We start from the raw sequence: 13,635 nt of genomic DNA, 5'->3' as shown, positions 1-13,635 counted from the left end.
TAAAATCGCTTATATTTAGGGACGGAGGGAGTAGTATTCATGTGCAAGTAATAGTGTTGAGTGCTGACTGTAGCAATATTATTATCAAAAATAAATAAGAATGAGAAAACAAGAAGAAGATGGAACAACAAAAGAATATAAGGTTAAAGTTGTTAGTTTCACACCATTCACTACAAAGAACAATTTTAATAATATTAATATATTATCTATTAATGTGAGTATATACCATACCATGGATGTGAGCAACCACCCTCATGTGTGTGGGCTAGTGACTAACCTCCTCTTTTTCTTACTTCTTTCGAAGTTCTCTGAACGTATTTAGGTAAAAGATGTTTTGTTTTGAATAAAAAAGAAACAATTTAACTAGATTATTTTTTAGAGAGAATCCATCGTGTGCCGCTGACTTTGTCACTGTTCTATAATATGCCACTGAGTTTGTTAAGTTCTACAATATGTCATTGTATTTTGCTTAAATTCTATAATATACCATCGCCATCCATTTAGATTCTGTTAGTACTTTATAATTTTGTCCCAATGATTGAAATATCCCTAGGACAAAATTTTCTAAAATTTGGCTGAAAATTCCAAAATATCATATTATAAAATAGGCAGAGAAGTTGCCCATCTCAAACTTTGTAAGTTTTACAATCTGTATGATAAAATTGTACAATGCTAACGGAGGCTAACTAGACGATGATGGTATATTATAGAAGTTAAGCAAAATGCGGTGCCATATTAGAACTTGACAAACCCAATGACATATTGTGGACCAGGGACAAAATCAGTGACACACAATGGATTGTCTCTATTTTTTATGGTTGTTCGGTTAACTACCTATCTACTATGATGCGGCTTTTTTAGAAAAAAAAGTTAAATCTTACACTATAAGTCCATATCTTACACATTAAATTACATACACTTATAATATAATTTTCAAATTTTAAAATGCCCTATTCTCATTTTATAGGAGAATTATGGAAAAATTATTTATTGTCTATTTAATTATGAGAAAAATATTAGTCCAAATTGACATATATGTAGAAAATAAAAAACAATATGAAAGAACTGCGGAAATACCTACTAATGTAGTAATCATATATCATGCAATGAAAAAAGAAGACCATAGTCGAATACTTTATTATTGAGCAAAAATGATGGTATTATTTTTATCATCTTTTAGCGGAATCTATCTAACCATAATTAATCATCCCGTGTTAGTAGAAGTATGTATCGTTGTGCATAAACATATCATGAGATTATTAGTTATAGCTAAGTACACCGGCCCAACTATACTTAGCATATCACGAGACTATTGCGTAATGGACAATTATCTTTAATTGTGGTAGAGAAAAAAATGGTACTCCCTTCGTCCCGTAAAAAACCAACATAGAATTGGATGTGACACATCCTACTAAAACGAATCTAGACATGCATATGTTCGTATTTATCATACTAGAATGTGCCACACCAGTTCTATTTGTTTTTTGTGGGACAAAAGGGAGTAAATTATAGCACATACTATGGATTCTTAAAAATTCTTAAAAGTTTTCATATAATGTTATCCTTTAACCATTCTTTTCATTTACACAATAGCCAACTTTACATTTCAATTTGGACCACCTTATTCTATCCAAGTCCGGTGATTCAGCAATAACTCTACACATTAACTCTCTCTCTCTCCATTTTCTTTTTCCCTACAACAGTTGGATAACCAATGGATCTAGCAAGAAGGAGCCTAGACATAGCGCCTTCGCGCTTCGTCAGGTCAGCTCCTGCCTCCCAAAGTCCCTGCAAGCCTGACTTCCCCGACCTGAACGACAACCATAACAATAGTGAGCATCACGATAGGGGAGGAGAAAAAGACATATCGGTTACTAGAGGGTAAGGCTGCGCATGTAAAGGCAAGAGAAGGAACGATGATGGCTCATGGAGAAAGAGTGGTGGTGGTGGTGCGTAGAGTGACAGTTAGTGTTTGTTGGTGGTATGAGGAATTTGTTGTTGATACAATCGCTTAATTTTCCTCTAAGTATTGATGATACGTGGATCACCAGTTATATAAATAAATAGTAACTACTTTTAATAAAATAGTAAAAATATTGAGATAAGGGCTATAGATGGCCATTTGGCCCTCCTGGCACGGCCCGGCCCAGGCACGAGCTAGGCACGGCCCAAGAAGAATCAGGCCGGCATGACACGGTCGGCTCTTTGTGCCGGGCCGTGCCGGCCCACGTGCTACACCTCAGGCCTAGGCACGACCCACTAGCAGTCGGGCGGGGTCTTTGGGATGTGATATATATATAGCTAAATAAGTCTATTTTATGTCCCTATTCTTTTGGCCGTGCCATATAATACGTCTATTTTTGCTCCCCTGTGTCTTACATATGGTTGAAAATTAGTCTGTTATGTATCCTGAACTTCGTACCAGGCTTGGCTGTGCCATCCCGGCCCAGCGTGCCGGTGGGGAAGCCCAAGCATGGCCCGGCGGTCGGGCCGGGCCGGCACGGGCACAACCCCCAGTCGGGCCGTGCCGTGTTTGGGCCGGGCCGTCAGGCTTGGACCTTGTGGGCATCTATAATAAGGGCGGAGTAGTCGAGTATCGCGTAGAAGAAAAAGAAATCTGCCGTCTCGCTCTCGTTGTCTCCTCCGCTCCTTGCGCCGCCGCCAAGACGAGTCGCGGCTGAACAGGGGAGCGCCGGGCGGCGAGCTCCATCTGGCGAGCAGAGCAGAGCAGCGGAGGGGAGGGGATCCTGGTGAGCATCCGCGTCCTCTCTCTTTCTGATTCATCTCTCTCTTCCACCCCACCGGGACTGGAATTTGCTTGCGTTCGTGAACCCCTACTAGCTTCTCTTCTAGATCTGGAAGAAGCTCTTCTCCTCCTCCTTAATTTGATAGCTTTAAACCTCTCTTAATTCAGTTTATTTGTTCACCCAAAAGTTTGGTGGTTCAGTCCCAAGTTGGATCCGCCCCTGTAGTTAAATATCCATTTTTTGGGCTATCTACTGATTTCCCGTCAATGATTTTGTTGCTGAAAATTTCCAGCCTTTTCTGCTTCAGGAATCAGGACATAGATGGATCCAGAGGTGAAGGACTCAAGGCCATCGAGGTCTCCCAGCGAACCAAACCTTTTCCTGCAATGGGGCAGCCGGAAACGACTCCGCTGTGTCAAGACGAGGGACGACGGCTCGCCATCACCTGCGCGGACCGATGTTCTTAGGCGCACCATACCACGAGTGAATCGCCCGCTTGGCGGTGATGTTGCCCCGTTTCGTTCGCCGCGGCGCCCGAGCACGCTGAACCGAAGGTAGCTTCAGTATGCGATAGAGCACACTCGCATCGACTGGAAATATCGAGCAATTCTTCCTAATATAAGGTAACTGATTGTCTGAGAGCAGGAAAACCGAGCCATTTGTGAGCGATAACAGGCACTCCATGTCACTCTCGCCAGAGAAGGATCGATATTACTCCACTAGGGGTTCTCCATTCCCATTCGAGGGAAATGGGTTTGATTTTGGTGGTGGAATGGAAGAAAAGGGAACCATAGCACTGCCAAGGTTCTTCATTTCATTATCCAACAAGGAGAAAGAAGAGGACTTCATGGCAATGAAGGGATGCAAGCTCCCACAGAGGCCGAAGAAGAGGCCAAAGTTGATGCAGAAGTGCTTGCTTGTAATGCCTTCTTTCACAAAGATTACTGCAAAATTTTGTTCTTTTATGTGATCATGCTCACTTTTTTTAACCCTTCCATATTCTGTTTCATTGTTGGGCTTGTTGTAGATGGTAAGTCCAGGAGCATGGCTGTCTGATTTGTCTCATGAGAGGTATGAAGTTAGAGAGAAGAAGTGCGCTAGAAAGGTAAACCTAGCTTTGTTGTTATTTTCCTTTTAGCTCCTTGTCCAAATTTTAGTTTGATGGTTGCTAATTCAAGGAAAAACTTTTTGCAGAGGGCTAGAGGATTGAAGGCTCTTTGCAATGAGAGTGATTCAGAATAGAAATACAGAGCGGGATCAATTTTTTTTGACTTTTGCTGGAGACAGTTAGGTACAATGCTGGTTCATTCATTAACTAGACAGATCTGAGCGGCTAATTTAGAGAGGGAGGATCACCGGCTCTCCTACTATCCTTATTTCACCACCCCTGTATCTCCATCCTTTTTTTGTTCATTCGTTGTTCCAAACAAATCGTCATCTAGAACTAAGCCTATCGACCGAAATAGTTGTATATTAGATCATTCCTGATCTAGCAAGTTTGTAGCTCAGACCTTAAAGGCACCGCGGAGTTTGGTCACCACTGAAGTGAAAGTAAATGAAAACGAAGAGAGAGAGCTTAAGATGGAAGGCAGCAATGCATGGTCTATGAGTCTATCATGATTTGGGATTGAGAAAGAAGATGGGAGGTTGTTGGGTATGGTGCATGGTGCATTTTGGTGCCTCAATTTTTGTAACAGTAACACCAAGTTGGGAGGAAGATTTGAGGCCAGCTGGCCATTCAAATAGGTTACTACTGAATCCCAAATATTGTAATCCTAGTTGATGTTGAAGAGAACGCCGTGTGCAGGCCATGCCTGGGCATGATCCTGGATTCATGGTTAGACTGTTTCTCCTGAAATATATATCAAATTCGCAGAGTTGTTTGACCTTCTCCATAAGTCTTGTGTTACAGTTTAAGTTCTGTTGGAGTGATGGATTGTGATGTGTCACTCACTCCTGTTAATAATTCTGCTTGGTATGTTACGACCGTTGTTATCTTTGGTTCGTTTCAGACTTTCAGTAATCTGTCTAGGCGCCTCGTCAGGCTGCTGAAATTGAGCATTTTGTGGGGAGGGCCGAGATGGTGGTCGTGGGCCGTAATTGGGAGCCCATGAAGAGAAACCCGGCCTGCCACGGGCTGCCTCGATCAATGCCGCCGCAGGAATTTGGGCCTCCATTTGGCCTACCAGTAAATGGACCGCTGCTGCCCGTGGGCTGTACGAGGGAGCCCAAGCGAAGAAACGCGGCCCACCTCACAAATTTGGGTTCGTTTTGGCCCACCAAGAAATCCGTATTGGGCCTAGAGTGGAGTAGGAGAGCAATTTCACGCGCCGAGAAATGGTGGCTGTCGGACTATTTTGGGCCTCCAAATGGCCTGCTTAGAAAGTGGGTCGTCGTGGGCCGTTTTTAGCGTGACAGGCCGAGTTGGAGCCCAACTGTTCAGCCATCCTCGGCCATCGGGAAGTCCGTCGATCCATGGCAACCGCTCGCCGGAAAGTCCGTCGTCTCCGGCACCGGCAAGTGTACGCCACTCCGTCATCATTTTGCTTGCTACACGTCCAAGACAGGAACTGCTTGGCATGTGAGCACCACCAAGGCTCCTGCAGTGTCCGGGTCTGCGAGTGCATCATCTCACTTCTGACTAATTTAGGCTCTGACTAATTTAGGCTGTGTTTAGATTACGGGTATAAAGTTTTAGCGTCTCACATCGGATATACGGGATATATATTTGAAGTTTTAAACGCAGTAACAAATTACAGAATCCGCCTGTAAACCGTGAGACGAATTTATTAAGCCTAATTAACCCGTCATTAGCAAATGTTTACTGTAACATCACATTGTCAAATCATAGCGTAATTAGGCTTAAAAGATTCGTCTCGCAATTTACACGCAATCTGTGTAATTAGTTATTTTTTCGACTATATTTAATACTACATACATATATCCAAACATTCGATGTAATATGGTGTAAAATTTTGCCAGGGATCTAAACAGGAACTAATAACTGACTGGAACTGGACAGTGACACATCTCTACTTCCAGTGTTTCTTTTTCTTCAGAGAACAGACAACTGAGGGGGCCCCTCTCTCCCAAACACCCCTGAGTGACCTCACCTATGATCAGGAGTACACCATCCTTCTGTTCAGGGAGGTTCAGAGCTTTCAAAATTCAACACAGATTCATCAGAGAAATATAGTACTACTGTACAATGCAAATGTTGATGATCCACATTTGTGTAGTTCTCTTCGAACCAAGTCAAAAGAAAACACATCAAAGAAGCAAAGGGACAACTACCATTGCCTACAGGATTTGAGCATTCATCACCAGTAGCCAACACCGAGTGCCTCATTAGTTATCCAAAAGCTTATTATAAGCCATAACAGCTTATTGAGATACAAAAATGTATATACATATATGTTCTTAATGACTTGAAAACTAATACTGAAAAAAGAACTATGTTGAAAATATGTTAAAATCAACTTCAAAGTTAAGTTTAAAATTTGAATTTTAGCTTTGATTTTGTTTTTTTAGGCACACCGATGAGGCTAAGCCCTTATTTAGTTCCTAACTTTTTCTTCAAATTTCTAACTTTTCCATCACATCGAAACTTTTCTACTCACATAAACTTCCAACTTTTCCATCACATCGTTCTAATTTTAACCAAACTTCCAATTTTAGCATGAAAAAAAACACACCCTAAGATTCAGAAACAATTAAGAAGAAGTTGGCCTGAGGAGTTATGGCACTGGCAAACATGGACCTAGTTTCAGAATGGCCCAAAATTTCAAGCATCTTCACATGACACATATACAAACTCCTGCATATACAAACATGCACATTTGAGTTGAGGCTGCTCTGCCCCCAAACTGTCTCTGAATCTGGTCCTGGCCTATCAAACAGCATGGGTTCTCTTCCAACCCACCAAACTGGAGCATATACTATGAAACAAGGGCAAACAAACCAGACCTCTAGAAACACTCAACCAATTTTGTTCATCTGCACATGACTGTTGATGGCATTAAGATGGTCAATGCAATGTACAGTACCTCTTACAAATCCTTCTTCATCTGCAATTGACAAAAATATACCTGACATTTATGCTCCCCATGAATACTAGTACTCACAATATTCAACATACTACTATTTAGGTCTGATGCTTTCATGGTTGGCAGAAGAGATAAATGGCACAAACATTTTAGTTAATTTTTGTGCTTTTTATAGCCTACTACCAGATACTCCTCCATGGGAATGGCATACAAGTTGCTGAGTAACTGAATCCTACCAATTCCTCTTTCCTATACACCACTGACATTCAAAGGAGGTAAAGGTGACATGAGAAAAATAAAGCATGGCCCTCTGACCCTTTAGTTAAGCCCAAGAGAGAAGCTCCATAACCAGAAAGACAAGTGAATCTACCATATAGGAAAAAGGAGGTAGGCCATCACCACAACCACCACCAGATGCCATTGCTTCTCTTCAGAAGACTTGGCATTACAAAAAAGGAAGAAAGAAAGCTCAAGGCAGAGAGAGATTAGAAAGCAACACCGGGGACCCATTCACATGACACACACTATCTAGGGCTAAAAAACTGGAGCAGATGGTGTATTACACTTGAATGGTTAAACACTTGCTCAGGGTGTTCAGTTCAGTTTTCAGTTGTCATGGGCAGTTTGAGCTCCTTCCAGGGCCTCCATAGTAGAAGTATGTGCCCCAGTCGGCATTGTTACCGTTTTGCACGTCGTAGCAGTTCGATTGCTCAGTGAATGTGCCCACCCCCTTGGGGGCTTTCAGGTTGTTGGTGCTGTCCACCACCTGTATGTTCTTGAAGTAGCTTGACTTGCTGAACCCTTCCTCCGGGAAGTGACCGCTGCCCATCTGCGTCGACGTGTGCACGCCATCGAGCTGCGAGTTTACCACCTCCCCGCCCCACTCGATCATCGACGCGCTGTCGCCAAGGTAGGAGAATAGGAAGGATGGCCAATAGCCAAGAACATAATCCTTGCCAAACTGCATCCACCAGTTCCCCTCCTTTGGATCCTGCTCATATATATGTCCAGCAAATTTCATTAGAGCAATGCATTAGTGCATTACTAAAAAATCCAATGTACCAATATACAGATGTATTTAGACATTAAAACCAATATATCAATATACAGATGTATTTAGACATTAAAACCAATATATCAATATACAGATGTCTTCAATTATCAATATACAGATGTATTTAAGACATTTGCACCGACATATCTAGACTTCAGTACACAGGCATTGTGCCCATTTAGTACTACAATAGGATGCCTCGCATTCATGTTGTACTAAGCAAACTATGTTTGCACTCATTACTCGTGCTCAATGGAAATGAAAAACAGCTTGCTTTCTATCTTGCACTTCGCTCGGCACTTGCTTGCTTGCTGAGGTGAAAAGTAGCAATGGTTCTTTCTTTTGGAAAACAATGAAACTAGAGTAATCATTAAGGATAAGAAAGGCTGTTGAGGAAGAAAAAAAAAAGTATTATGACCACACTACCACAGGGGCACAGGGTGAGGAGGAAACTATTTTCAAAGCCCAAAGGGTATCAGCCAAGGAGCACGAGTAAGAGCACAGCAGCAAGTGGGCAGAGAGATTCTCTGGCCTGCATGTTTTGTGACAACTCTGAACTTACTACTACTACTAAGCGTGGGCATGTGGTGAGTAACTGAATTTCTAGTTTAATTTTCTAGCTCACCTTCCAAATCATTATACTGATATCGTATTGGGAGCCAGAGTAGCTTGAGATGGGGAAGATGCTGGCTCCCATGGCGATCTCACTGTTTATCTGCACGAATCCTGCACACAATACGTTGTAGCACCCTGTTGCCTGGTACGCATCGCTCTGCAGAAACCCAGGTTTAAACACAACGAATTAGACATCAATACAAGCACATTTCACCAATTCTTCAGGCTTTAATTCATTCTGGAATGAACAAACAAAACTTACAGTCCAGTAAGTGAACAGCCTCGTGTTGTTGTCGCCGTAGAGGTCGGGGCTAACCTGAAGAAAATCAAAGGAAAACACAAAAGCAGATTCAGAGCTCGTGAGTGACACAGCACGCGGCGCATCGCGGCAGAAAGGGGGTATTGCAACCGCAAGAACGGTGCCGCATTTACTCGCCAATGCAAAAGCTCACGCATGAGATGAGATGAAATCATGAACATGAACATGAGATTAGTTTCTTTCGGATTGCTACCTGCCATCCAGCCTCGATGCTGTTGAGGTCCTCGCCGAAGGAGCCACCCAAGATCCAGAGCTGGGACAAGCTGAACTCGTTGGGCTGCTCGATCTTGGGCGCCCAGACATTGATGGTCGCCTTGGCGCCGTAGTACTTGTCGCCCTGGACGTACGCGATGGCATGCTGCAAAACAAAGAAAGATAAATTTTCACCCAGGCAAATCAGTAAATGAGCCATTGCTGGTACCCGCAGTGCAACAACAAACATTGCAAGCATGGAGGTCATAGCGCATCAATGGCGACCCCCTCTCATTCCTGGGTGAATATGTGATTGTGACGTACCTGGTGGCCGCCCTCGTTGAGCAGGTTGGGGTCGACGGACATGGGGTTGGGCGCCGGGTGCCGCTTCTTGCCGTAGCGGCGCATGGAGCTCGCCCGGAGCAGGTCGTCCCGCTTCGTCCGCCGGATTGGGACGGTGTCCTCCGGGCACCTGCCGCCCTGGTGCCAGAGCTGGACCATGGGCTTCTCGCCGCCGCCGCCGCCGCTCTTGGATTCGTCGTACAGGCCATCGGGATGGTAGTTCGGCCTCATCTGCGGAGAGCATGATGATGGTCACCGCCATTGTTGCGGAATCCAACGAATTGAGGTTTGTAGATGCCATTGTTGCAGCTGAAGGTTTACCTGGATGGTGTGGTTCTTGAGGAAGGGATGATCGAAAGCTGGCTGGTGTGAGATGTGCACGCAGTCTATGATGTCCCCATCTGGGCTCTATTTGATTCCACAGTTCGAAAATGACACAAATCAGATGTGTTTGGTGGGGTAAGAATTGCCAGAGATAGCTGCTTGGGTATCCCTATGAAAACTTGCTAAATTTTGCACAAAGTTAAGCAAGATAGAAGAACTTGAGAAAAGAACAAGCACAAAGTGACAGCTAAAAGGAAAGTCACAAAATCTTTGCTGGTACAATTTTTTGCATATTTTTCACCCAATGTAGCCAAAAGGAAGGTAAAGGTTTTGAACGAATGGTAAAGAGAGAAAGTGAATTCCCCCAAGAACAACCACAAAGAGCCACAGAAAAGACATCTTCTCTTTTGAATCAGAATACCACCTTGCACTTTGAACGATTAGCCCAAGAGCAAACCTACCACCTTGCTCGTGCTTCCTCCCAAATCCTCTCCCCCCAAATGAAGCTACACACGCTTAACTTTGACCAGGACGACGAACCCATGATAGATACCAATTATAAAAAAAAAAAGCAAATTCAAAATCTTCACACGTGACGCACCTCGATGCTCTTCACCGCCGGCTTGTTGAGCCGCTTCAGGTGCCGGTGCGCCCTCCCCGCCGGAGACCTCGCCGCCGCCGCCGCGCACGACAGGCAGACCACCGCCACCACCACCACCAGCCACCCCACGCCGCCACCGCCGCGCGCGGTGGCCATGTGCGGCTCTCGCCTCCTCACGCCGCCACCGCTCCCTCCTCAAATCGCACTTCACTTCACCCCCCCCCCCCCCTTCCTCTTCACCGACGAACTCACCTCGCCGCCGGTGACCGCGCCGCCGCAGCCCGAGGGCCGATTTGAGAAATTCGAAACAATGCGGGGGGTGCAGCAGCAGCAGCAGCAGCAGTGGATGGGTGGGTGCTGGATTCTTGGGCGGCTCGTCGTCTTCCGCTACAGCAGCAGCAGCCACGAGGATCCAAGTGGGCGGTGAAGCGAAGACACACACACACACTCTCTCTCTCTCTCTCTCAGCTTCATCAGCTTTCGCAGATTACGAGCTTTATTTTTGGGGCTTCTGGACTGGACCAAAATGCCCTCCATGATTCGCAAATTATTACGGGTACCGGGCATTCCACGCCAGGACCACGGGTAACGCCCACTGATTTGTGGGGTCCGAGGAAAGCCTTTCTCAAGAAATGGAGTAATAGCCGCTGTGTTAGTGAAAAAAATAAGAGTGAATTGCACTTTGGGCCATGTTTTATTGTGATAGTTTCACTTTGAACTATCCTGTATATAATCTTTTCACGTTGGACTAGATAATTTTATCTTTGTTGCATAATGGACCACCCTAAATCTTTTCGCTAGTGATGTCTAGCGTCTCTTTCGACAAATGTATGGTATGCATATTGGTATGAAAGTTTACTGGCATGTCGTTAACAATTTGCTCGAAGTCATCGAAGAACTGAAGATGTGGTTTGGGGTGGTTCATTGTGCAACAAAGGTAAAATTACCTAGTCCAACGTGAAAAGATTGGACAAATGGTAGTCCAAAGTGAAAATTTTGGCAATAAAATATGGCCCAAAGTGAAATTAACTCAAAAAAATAATGTACTCCGTTCCAATGCTAAATTATACTACAGCTATTTCTAACTTAGTATACCTTGTTTTAAAATGAAATTATTTCTTTATCTGTTCTCTTCTTTTTAATCAATCACAATCATTCTCTAATTCATTTATTTACCTACTTTCTCTTCGATCATTTTTTATATACTTTTTAATAGCCGTGTCCAACTAAAAATATACTTAAATTCTGTTGTGATTCTCTAATCATTTTTATCTACTTTATTAATACATGTGTCTACCTAGAAAATACTTACATTCTCAAACCGAGGAAATATGTTGTTTGCTGATATAAAATCCAACACTATCTATATTAGTGAGTGATACTTTAAAGATCATACTATCTATATCTTTAGTGACCACCAATTTTTTACAAAATATATTGGGGCTCAAGAAAACCACTTCCCACGATAAGGTATAAATATTAGTTTTTTTTTGAACTTACCAATTAATCGAGTGGTTTCATGTATCAGACAACATCGAGTGGTGGCCGTCAATATTTGAAACCTTCATATTCGTTTCGCAATCCGGCTTAAATTTGAATAAATGGAAATGTTGTTGTGAAGAAAATAGGTAGTTAGACATAATTTTTGTAACAAATATAAATGTTGTTGTGAAGAAAATGGGTAGTTGACTGTAATGTCGCACAATGATAATAAGAGTTAAACATTAGAAAAGTCCACACCATCAACATGACAACATGCATTAAATGTATTAATTATACTAAGATTATCCATAATATGCACTGGCATAAGATTAATTAATCTAAGTCAATGAGACTTTTTTTTTTTCCTTCGGACTTCATGCCAGACGATCTATAGCTAGCATGATCTAGCTTTGACTATTACAGTTCGTCGTAGTGCTTCCTAGATTTTCTGTCATAGCTGACTCTCACCATCTCAAATCCGTAATACGTTTGTCTTTCACAGTTTGTTCCTTGATGTTTATGCACGCATTGCACGGTGGTTCAAACGGCTAAACCCGACTTCTTCCTCCTCTTGGGGGGCAAAACCCTGGGTATGGTTGGTAATTTTCTTTATTCGGGCCACTCACGTGGGCCCCCACCAACCTGCCCACTGTGCCGCGGCCGGGCCCCCGTTCCGTTTCCCCCAACACGGCCCCACCCCCCCACCCGCGGCCCGGCACGTGGGAGCAGCCGGCACTCGTGCCACCGCCCCACCCGCTGACCAGTGGGTCCCATCTTACGTGGTGGGACCGGACGCGTGCTTTTCGCTTCTCTCTCTCTCTCGCACGCGCGACGCGAGCGGCGGTCGCAGCATTGGATCCCGGCGGGGGGCGCACGCGTGCCTCCGTGCACCGGCTAACGAAAGTTTTAAGGAAAGTGATTAGGCAGTGCTTAAGGTACGGTGAGCTTTGGAAAAGGGGACCCTGCAAAGTGCACACCATGCTTACAGTACTGATATATTACAGTTAAGTCATTTTGTTTAACGGTAGTACTACGAGTAGTAGGTGAGTACAGTACTGATATTGCAGTTAAGTCGTTTTTATCATTACCCGCATGCGAAGACATGCTAATACGTATTAATGGTGTCGAGCTAGCATACTAGTATACTCTAGTTTTTAATGACATTCGTCAGGTCTACGCAAGAGAAGTGACTCAACTGTCCCGTCTTCAGATACTCCCTCCGTCAAAAAAAAAAAAGAAAAAAAAGAAAAAAGAAGACAACTAGTTTCTGTACCCAACGTTTGACTGTCCGTCTTTCAAATTATGAAAAAAAATAAAAAGACAAGTCACGTATAAAATATTAATAATATTTTATCATCTAACAACAATGAAAATACGAATTATAAAAAAATTTCATATAAGACGGACCGTCAAAGTTGGACACGGAAATCCAGGGTTTGTCTTTTTTTTAGGACGGAGCGGGTATGTTCAAATAGACCCCACACAAATACACTATACGGTATACCTGGATAAGATAGTAGTAGGAGTACATTATAAAAGTAACCTTGTAAAATGGCTGGTGAAATGAAGACCGAAATGTTAACCTATCCTATAAAAAAAAAGTAACGATCACCGGTATGACACGTTTAGCAGCAAAAAGCAGGTACAGTTCTACGTATAAAACTAACCGCGACCGTGCACTCATCACTCCGTTTTTTAACCCGGCCTTTGCTCCAGAATGTTTTTCACGCTAGTAACACTAATCAGAGGAGGGTGAGGACTAAACGTGGAGGGTTAAAAAGATAAACATCGTCTGGTAACAACCTGACAACAGTAATAATAGTGCTTGCACAGTCGCCCTGCCTGCCACGATGGCTGGTTGTCGAAGCAGTAACAACAGCACATCACATGCATTGGTCAATCCAGACCCTGCT

At 43.5% G+C, this 13,635-nt stretch overlaps 2 protein-coding genes across 2 annotated transcripts; one reads left to right on the top strand and one right to left on the bottom strand.

Moving 5' to 3' along the window:
- The first annotated feature begins 2,616 nt into the window (after nucleotides 1–2,616).
- LOC127765534 (uncharacterized) lies at nucleotides 2,617–4,640 on the top strand. The gene is made up of 5 exons (XM_052290450.1): nucleotides 2,617–2,750; nucleotides 3,055–3,301; nucleotides 3,393–3,666; nucleotides 3,775–3,852; nucleotides 3,942–4,640. Exons 2-5 carry the CDS (start codon nucleotides 3,069–3,071, stop codon nucleotides 3,987–3,989), a joined length of 633 nt encoding a protein of 210 aa, XP_052146410.1. The 5' UTR covers nucleotides 2,617–2,750; nucleotides 3,055–3,068; the 3' UTR covers nucleotides 3,990–4,640.
- Nucleotides 4,641–7,075: 2,435 nt separating this feature from the next.
- Nucleotides 7,076–10,713, bottom strand: LOC127767572 (uncharacterized). The gene is made up of 7 exons (XM_052292951.1): nucleotides 10,241–10,713; nucleotides 9,637–9,723; nucleotides 9,298–9,546; nucleotides 8,975–9,139; nucleotides 8,725–8,778; nucleotides 8,473–8,619; nucleotides 7,076–7,784 (listed from the first exon to the last, which is right to left on the bottom strand). Exons 1-7 carry the CDS (start codon nucleotides 10,394–10,396, stop codon nucleotides 7,407–7,409), a joined length of 1,236 nt encoding a protein of 411 aa, XP_052148911.1. The 5' UTR covers nucleotides 10,397–10,713; the 3' UTR covers nucleotides 7,076–7,406.
- Between the last annotated feature and the right edge of the window lie 2,922 nt (nucleotides 10,714–13,635).

The sequence above is a fragment of the Oryza glaberrima genome, chromosome 3 (assembly GCF_000147395.1).
Source record: "Oryza glaberrima chromosome 3, OglaRS2, whole genome shotgun sequence".
In the NCBI taxonomy this organism is placed as follows: Eukaryota; Viridiplantae; Streptophyta; class Magnoliopsida; order Poales; family Poaceae; genus Oryza; species Oryza glaberrima.
This window is presented reverse-complemented; position numbering and strand designations above follow the sequence as displayed.

Coding starts and splice junctions, on each gene's coding strand:
- LOC127765534 (XM_052290450.1), top strand. CDS start 3,069: ATGGATCCAGAGGTGAAGGACTCAAGGCCATCGAGGTCTCCCAGCGAA. Junction 3,302..3,392: donor CCGAGCACGCTGAACCGAAG/GTAGCTTCAGTA, acceptor GTCTGAGAGCAG/GAAAACCGAGCCATTTGTGA. Junction 3,853..3,941: donor AGAAGAAGTGCGCTAGAAAG/GTAAACCTAGCT, acceptor AACTTTTTGCAG/AGGGCTAGAGGATTGAAGGC.
- LOC127767572 (XM_052292951.1), bottom strand. CDS start 10,396: ATGGCCACCGCGCGCGGCGGTGGCGGCGTGGGGTGGCTGGTGGTGGTG. Junction 9,140..9,297: donor TCAACGAGGGCGGCCACCAG/GTACGTCACAAT, acceptor TTTGTTTTGCAG/CATGCCATCGCGTACGTCCA. Junction 8,620..8,724: donor GGCTGTTCACTTACTGGACT/GTAAGTTTTGTT, acceptor GGGTTTCTGCAG/AGCGATGCGTACCAGGCAAC.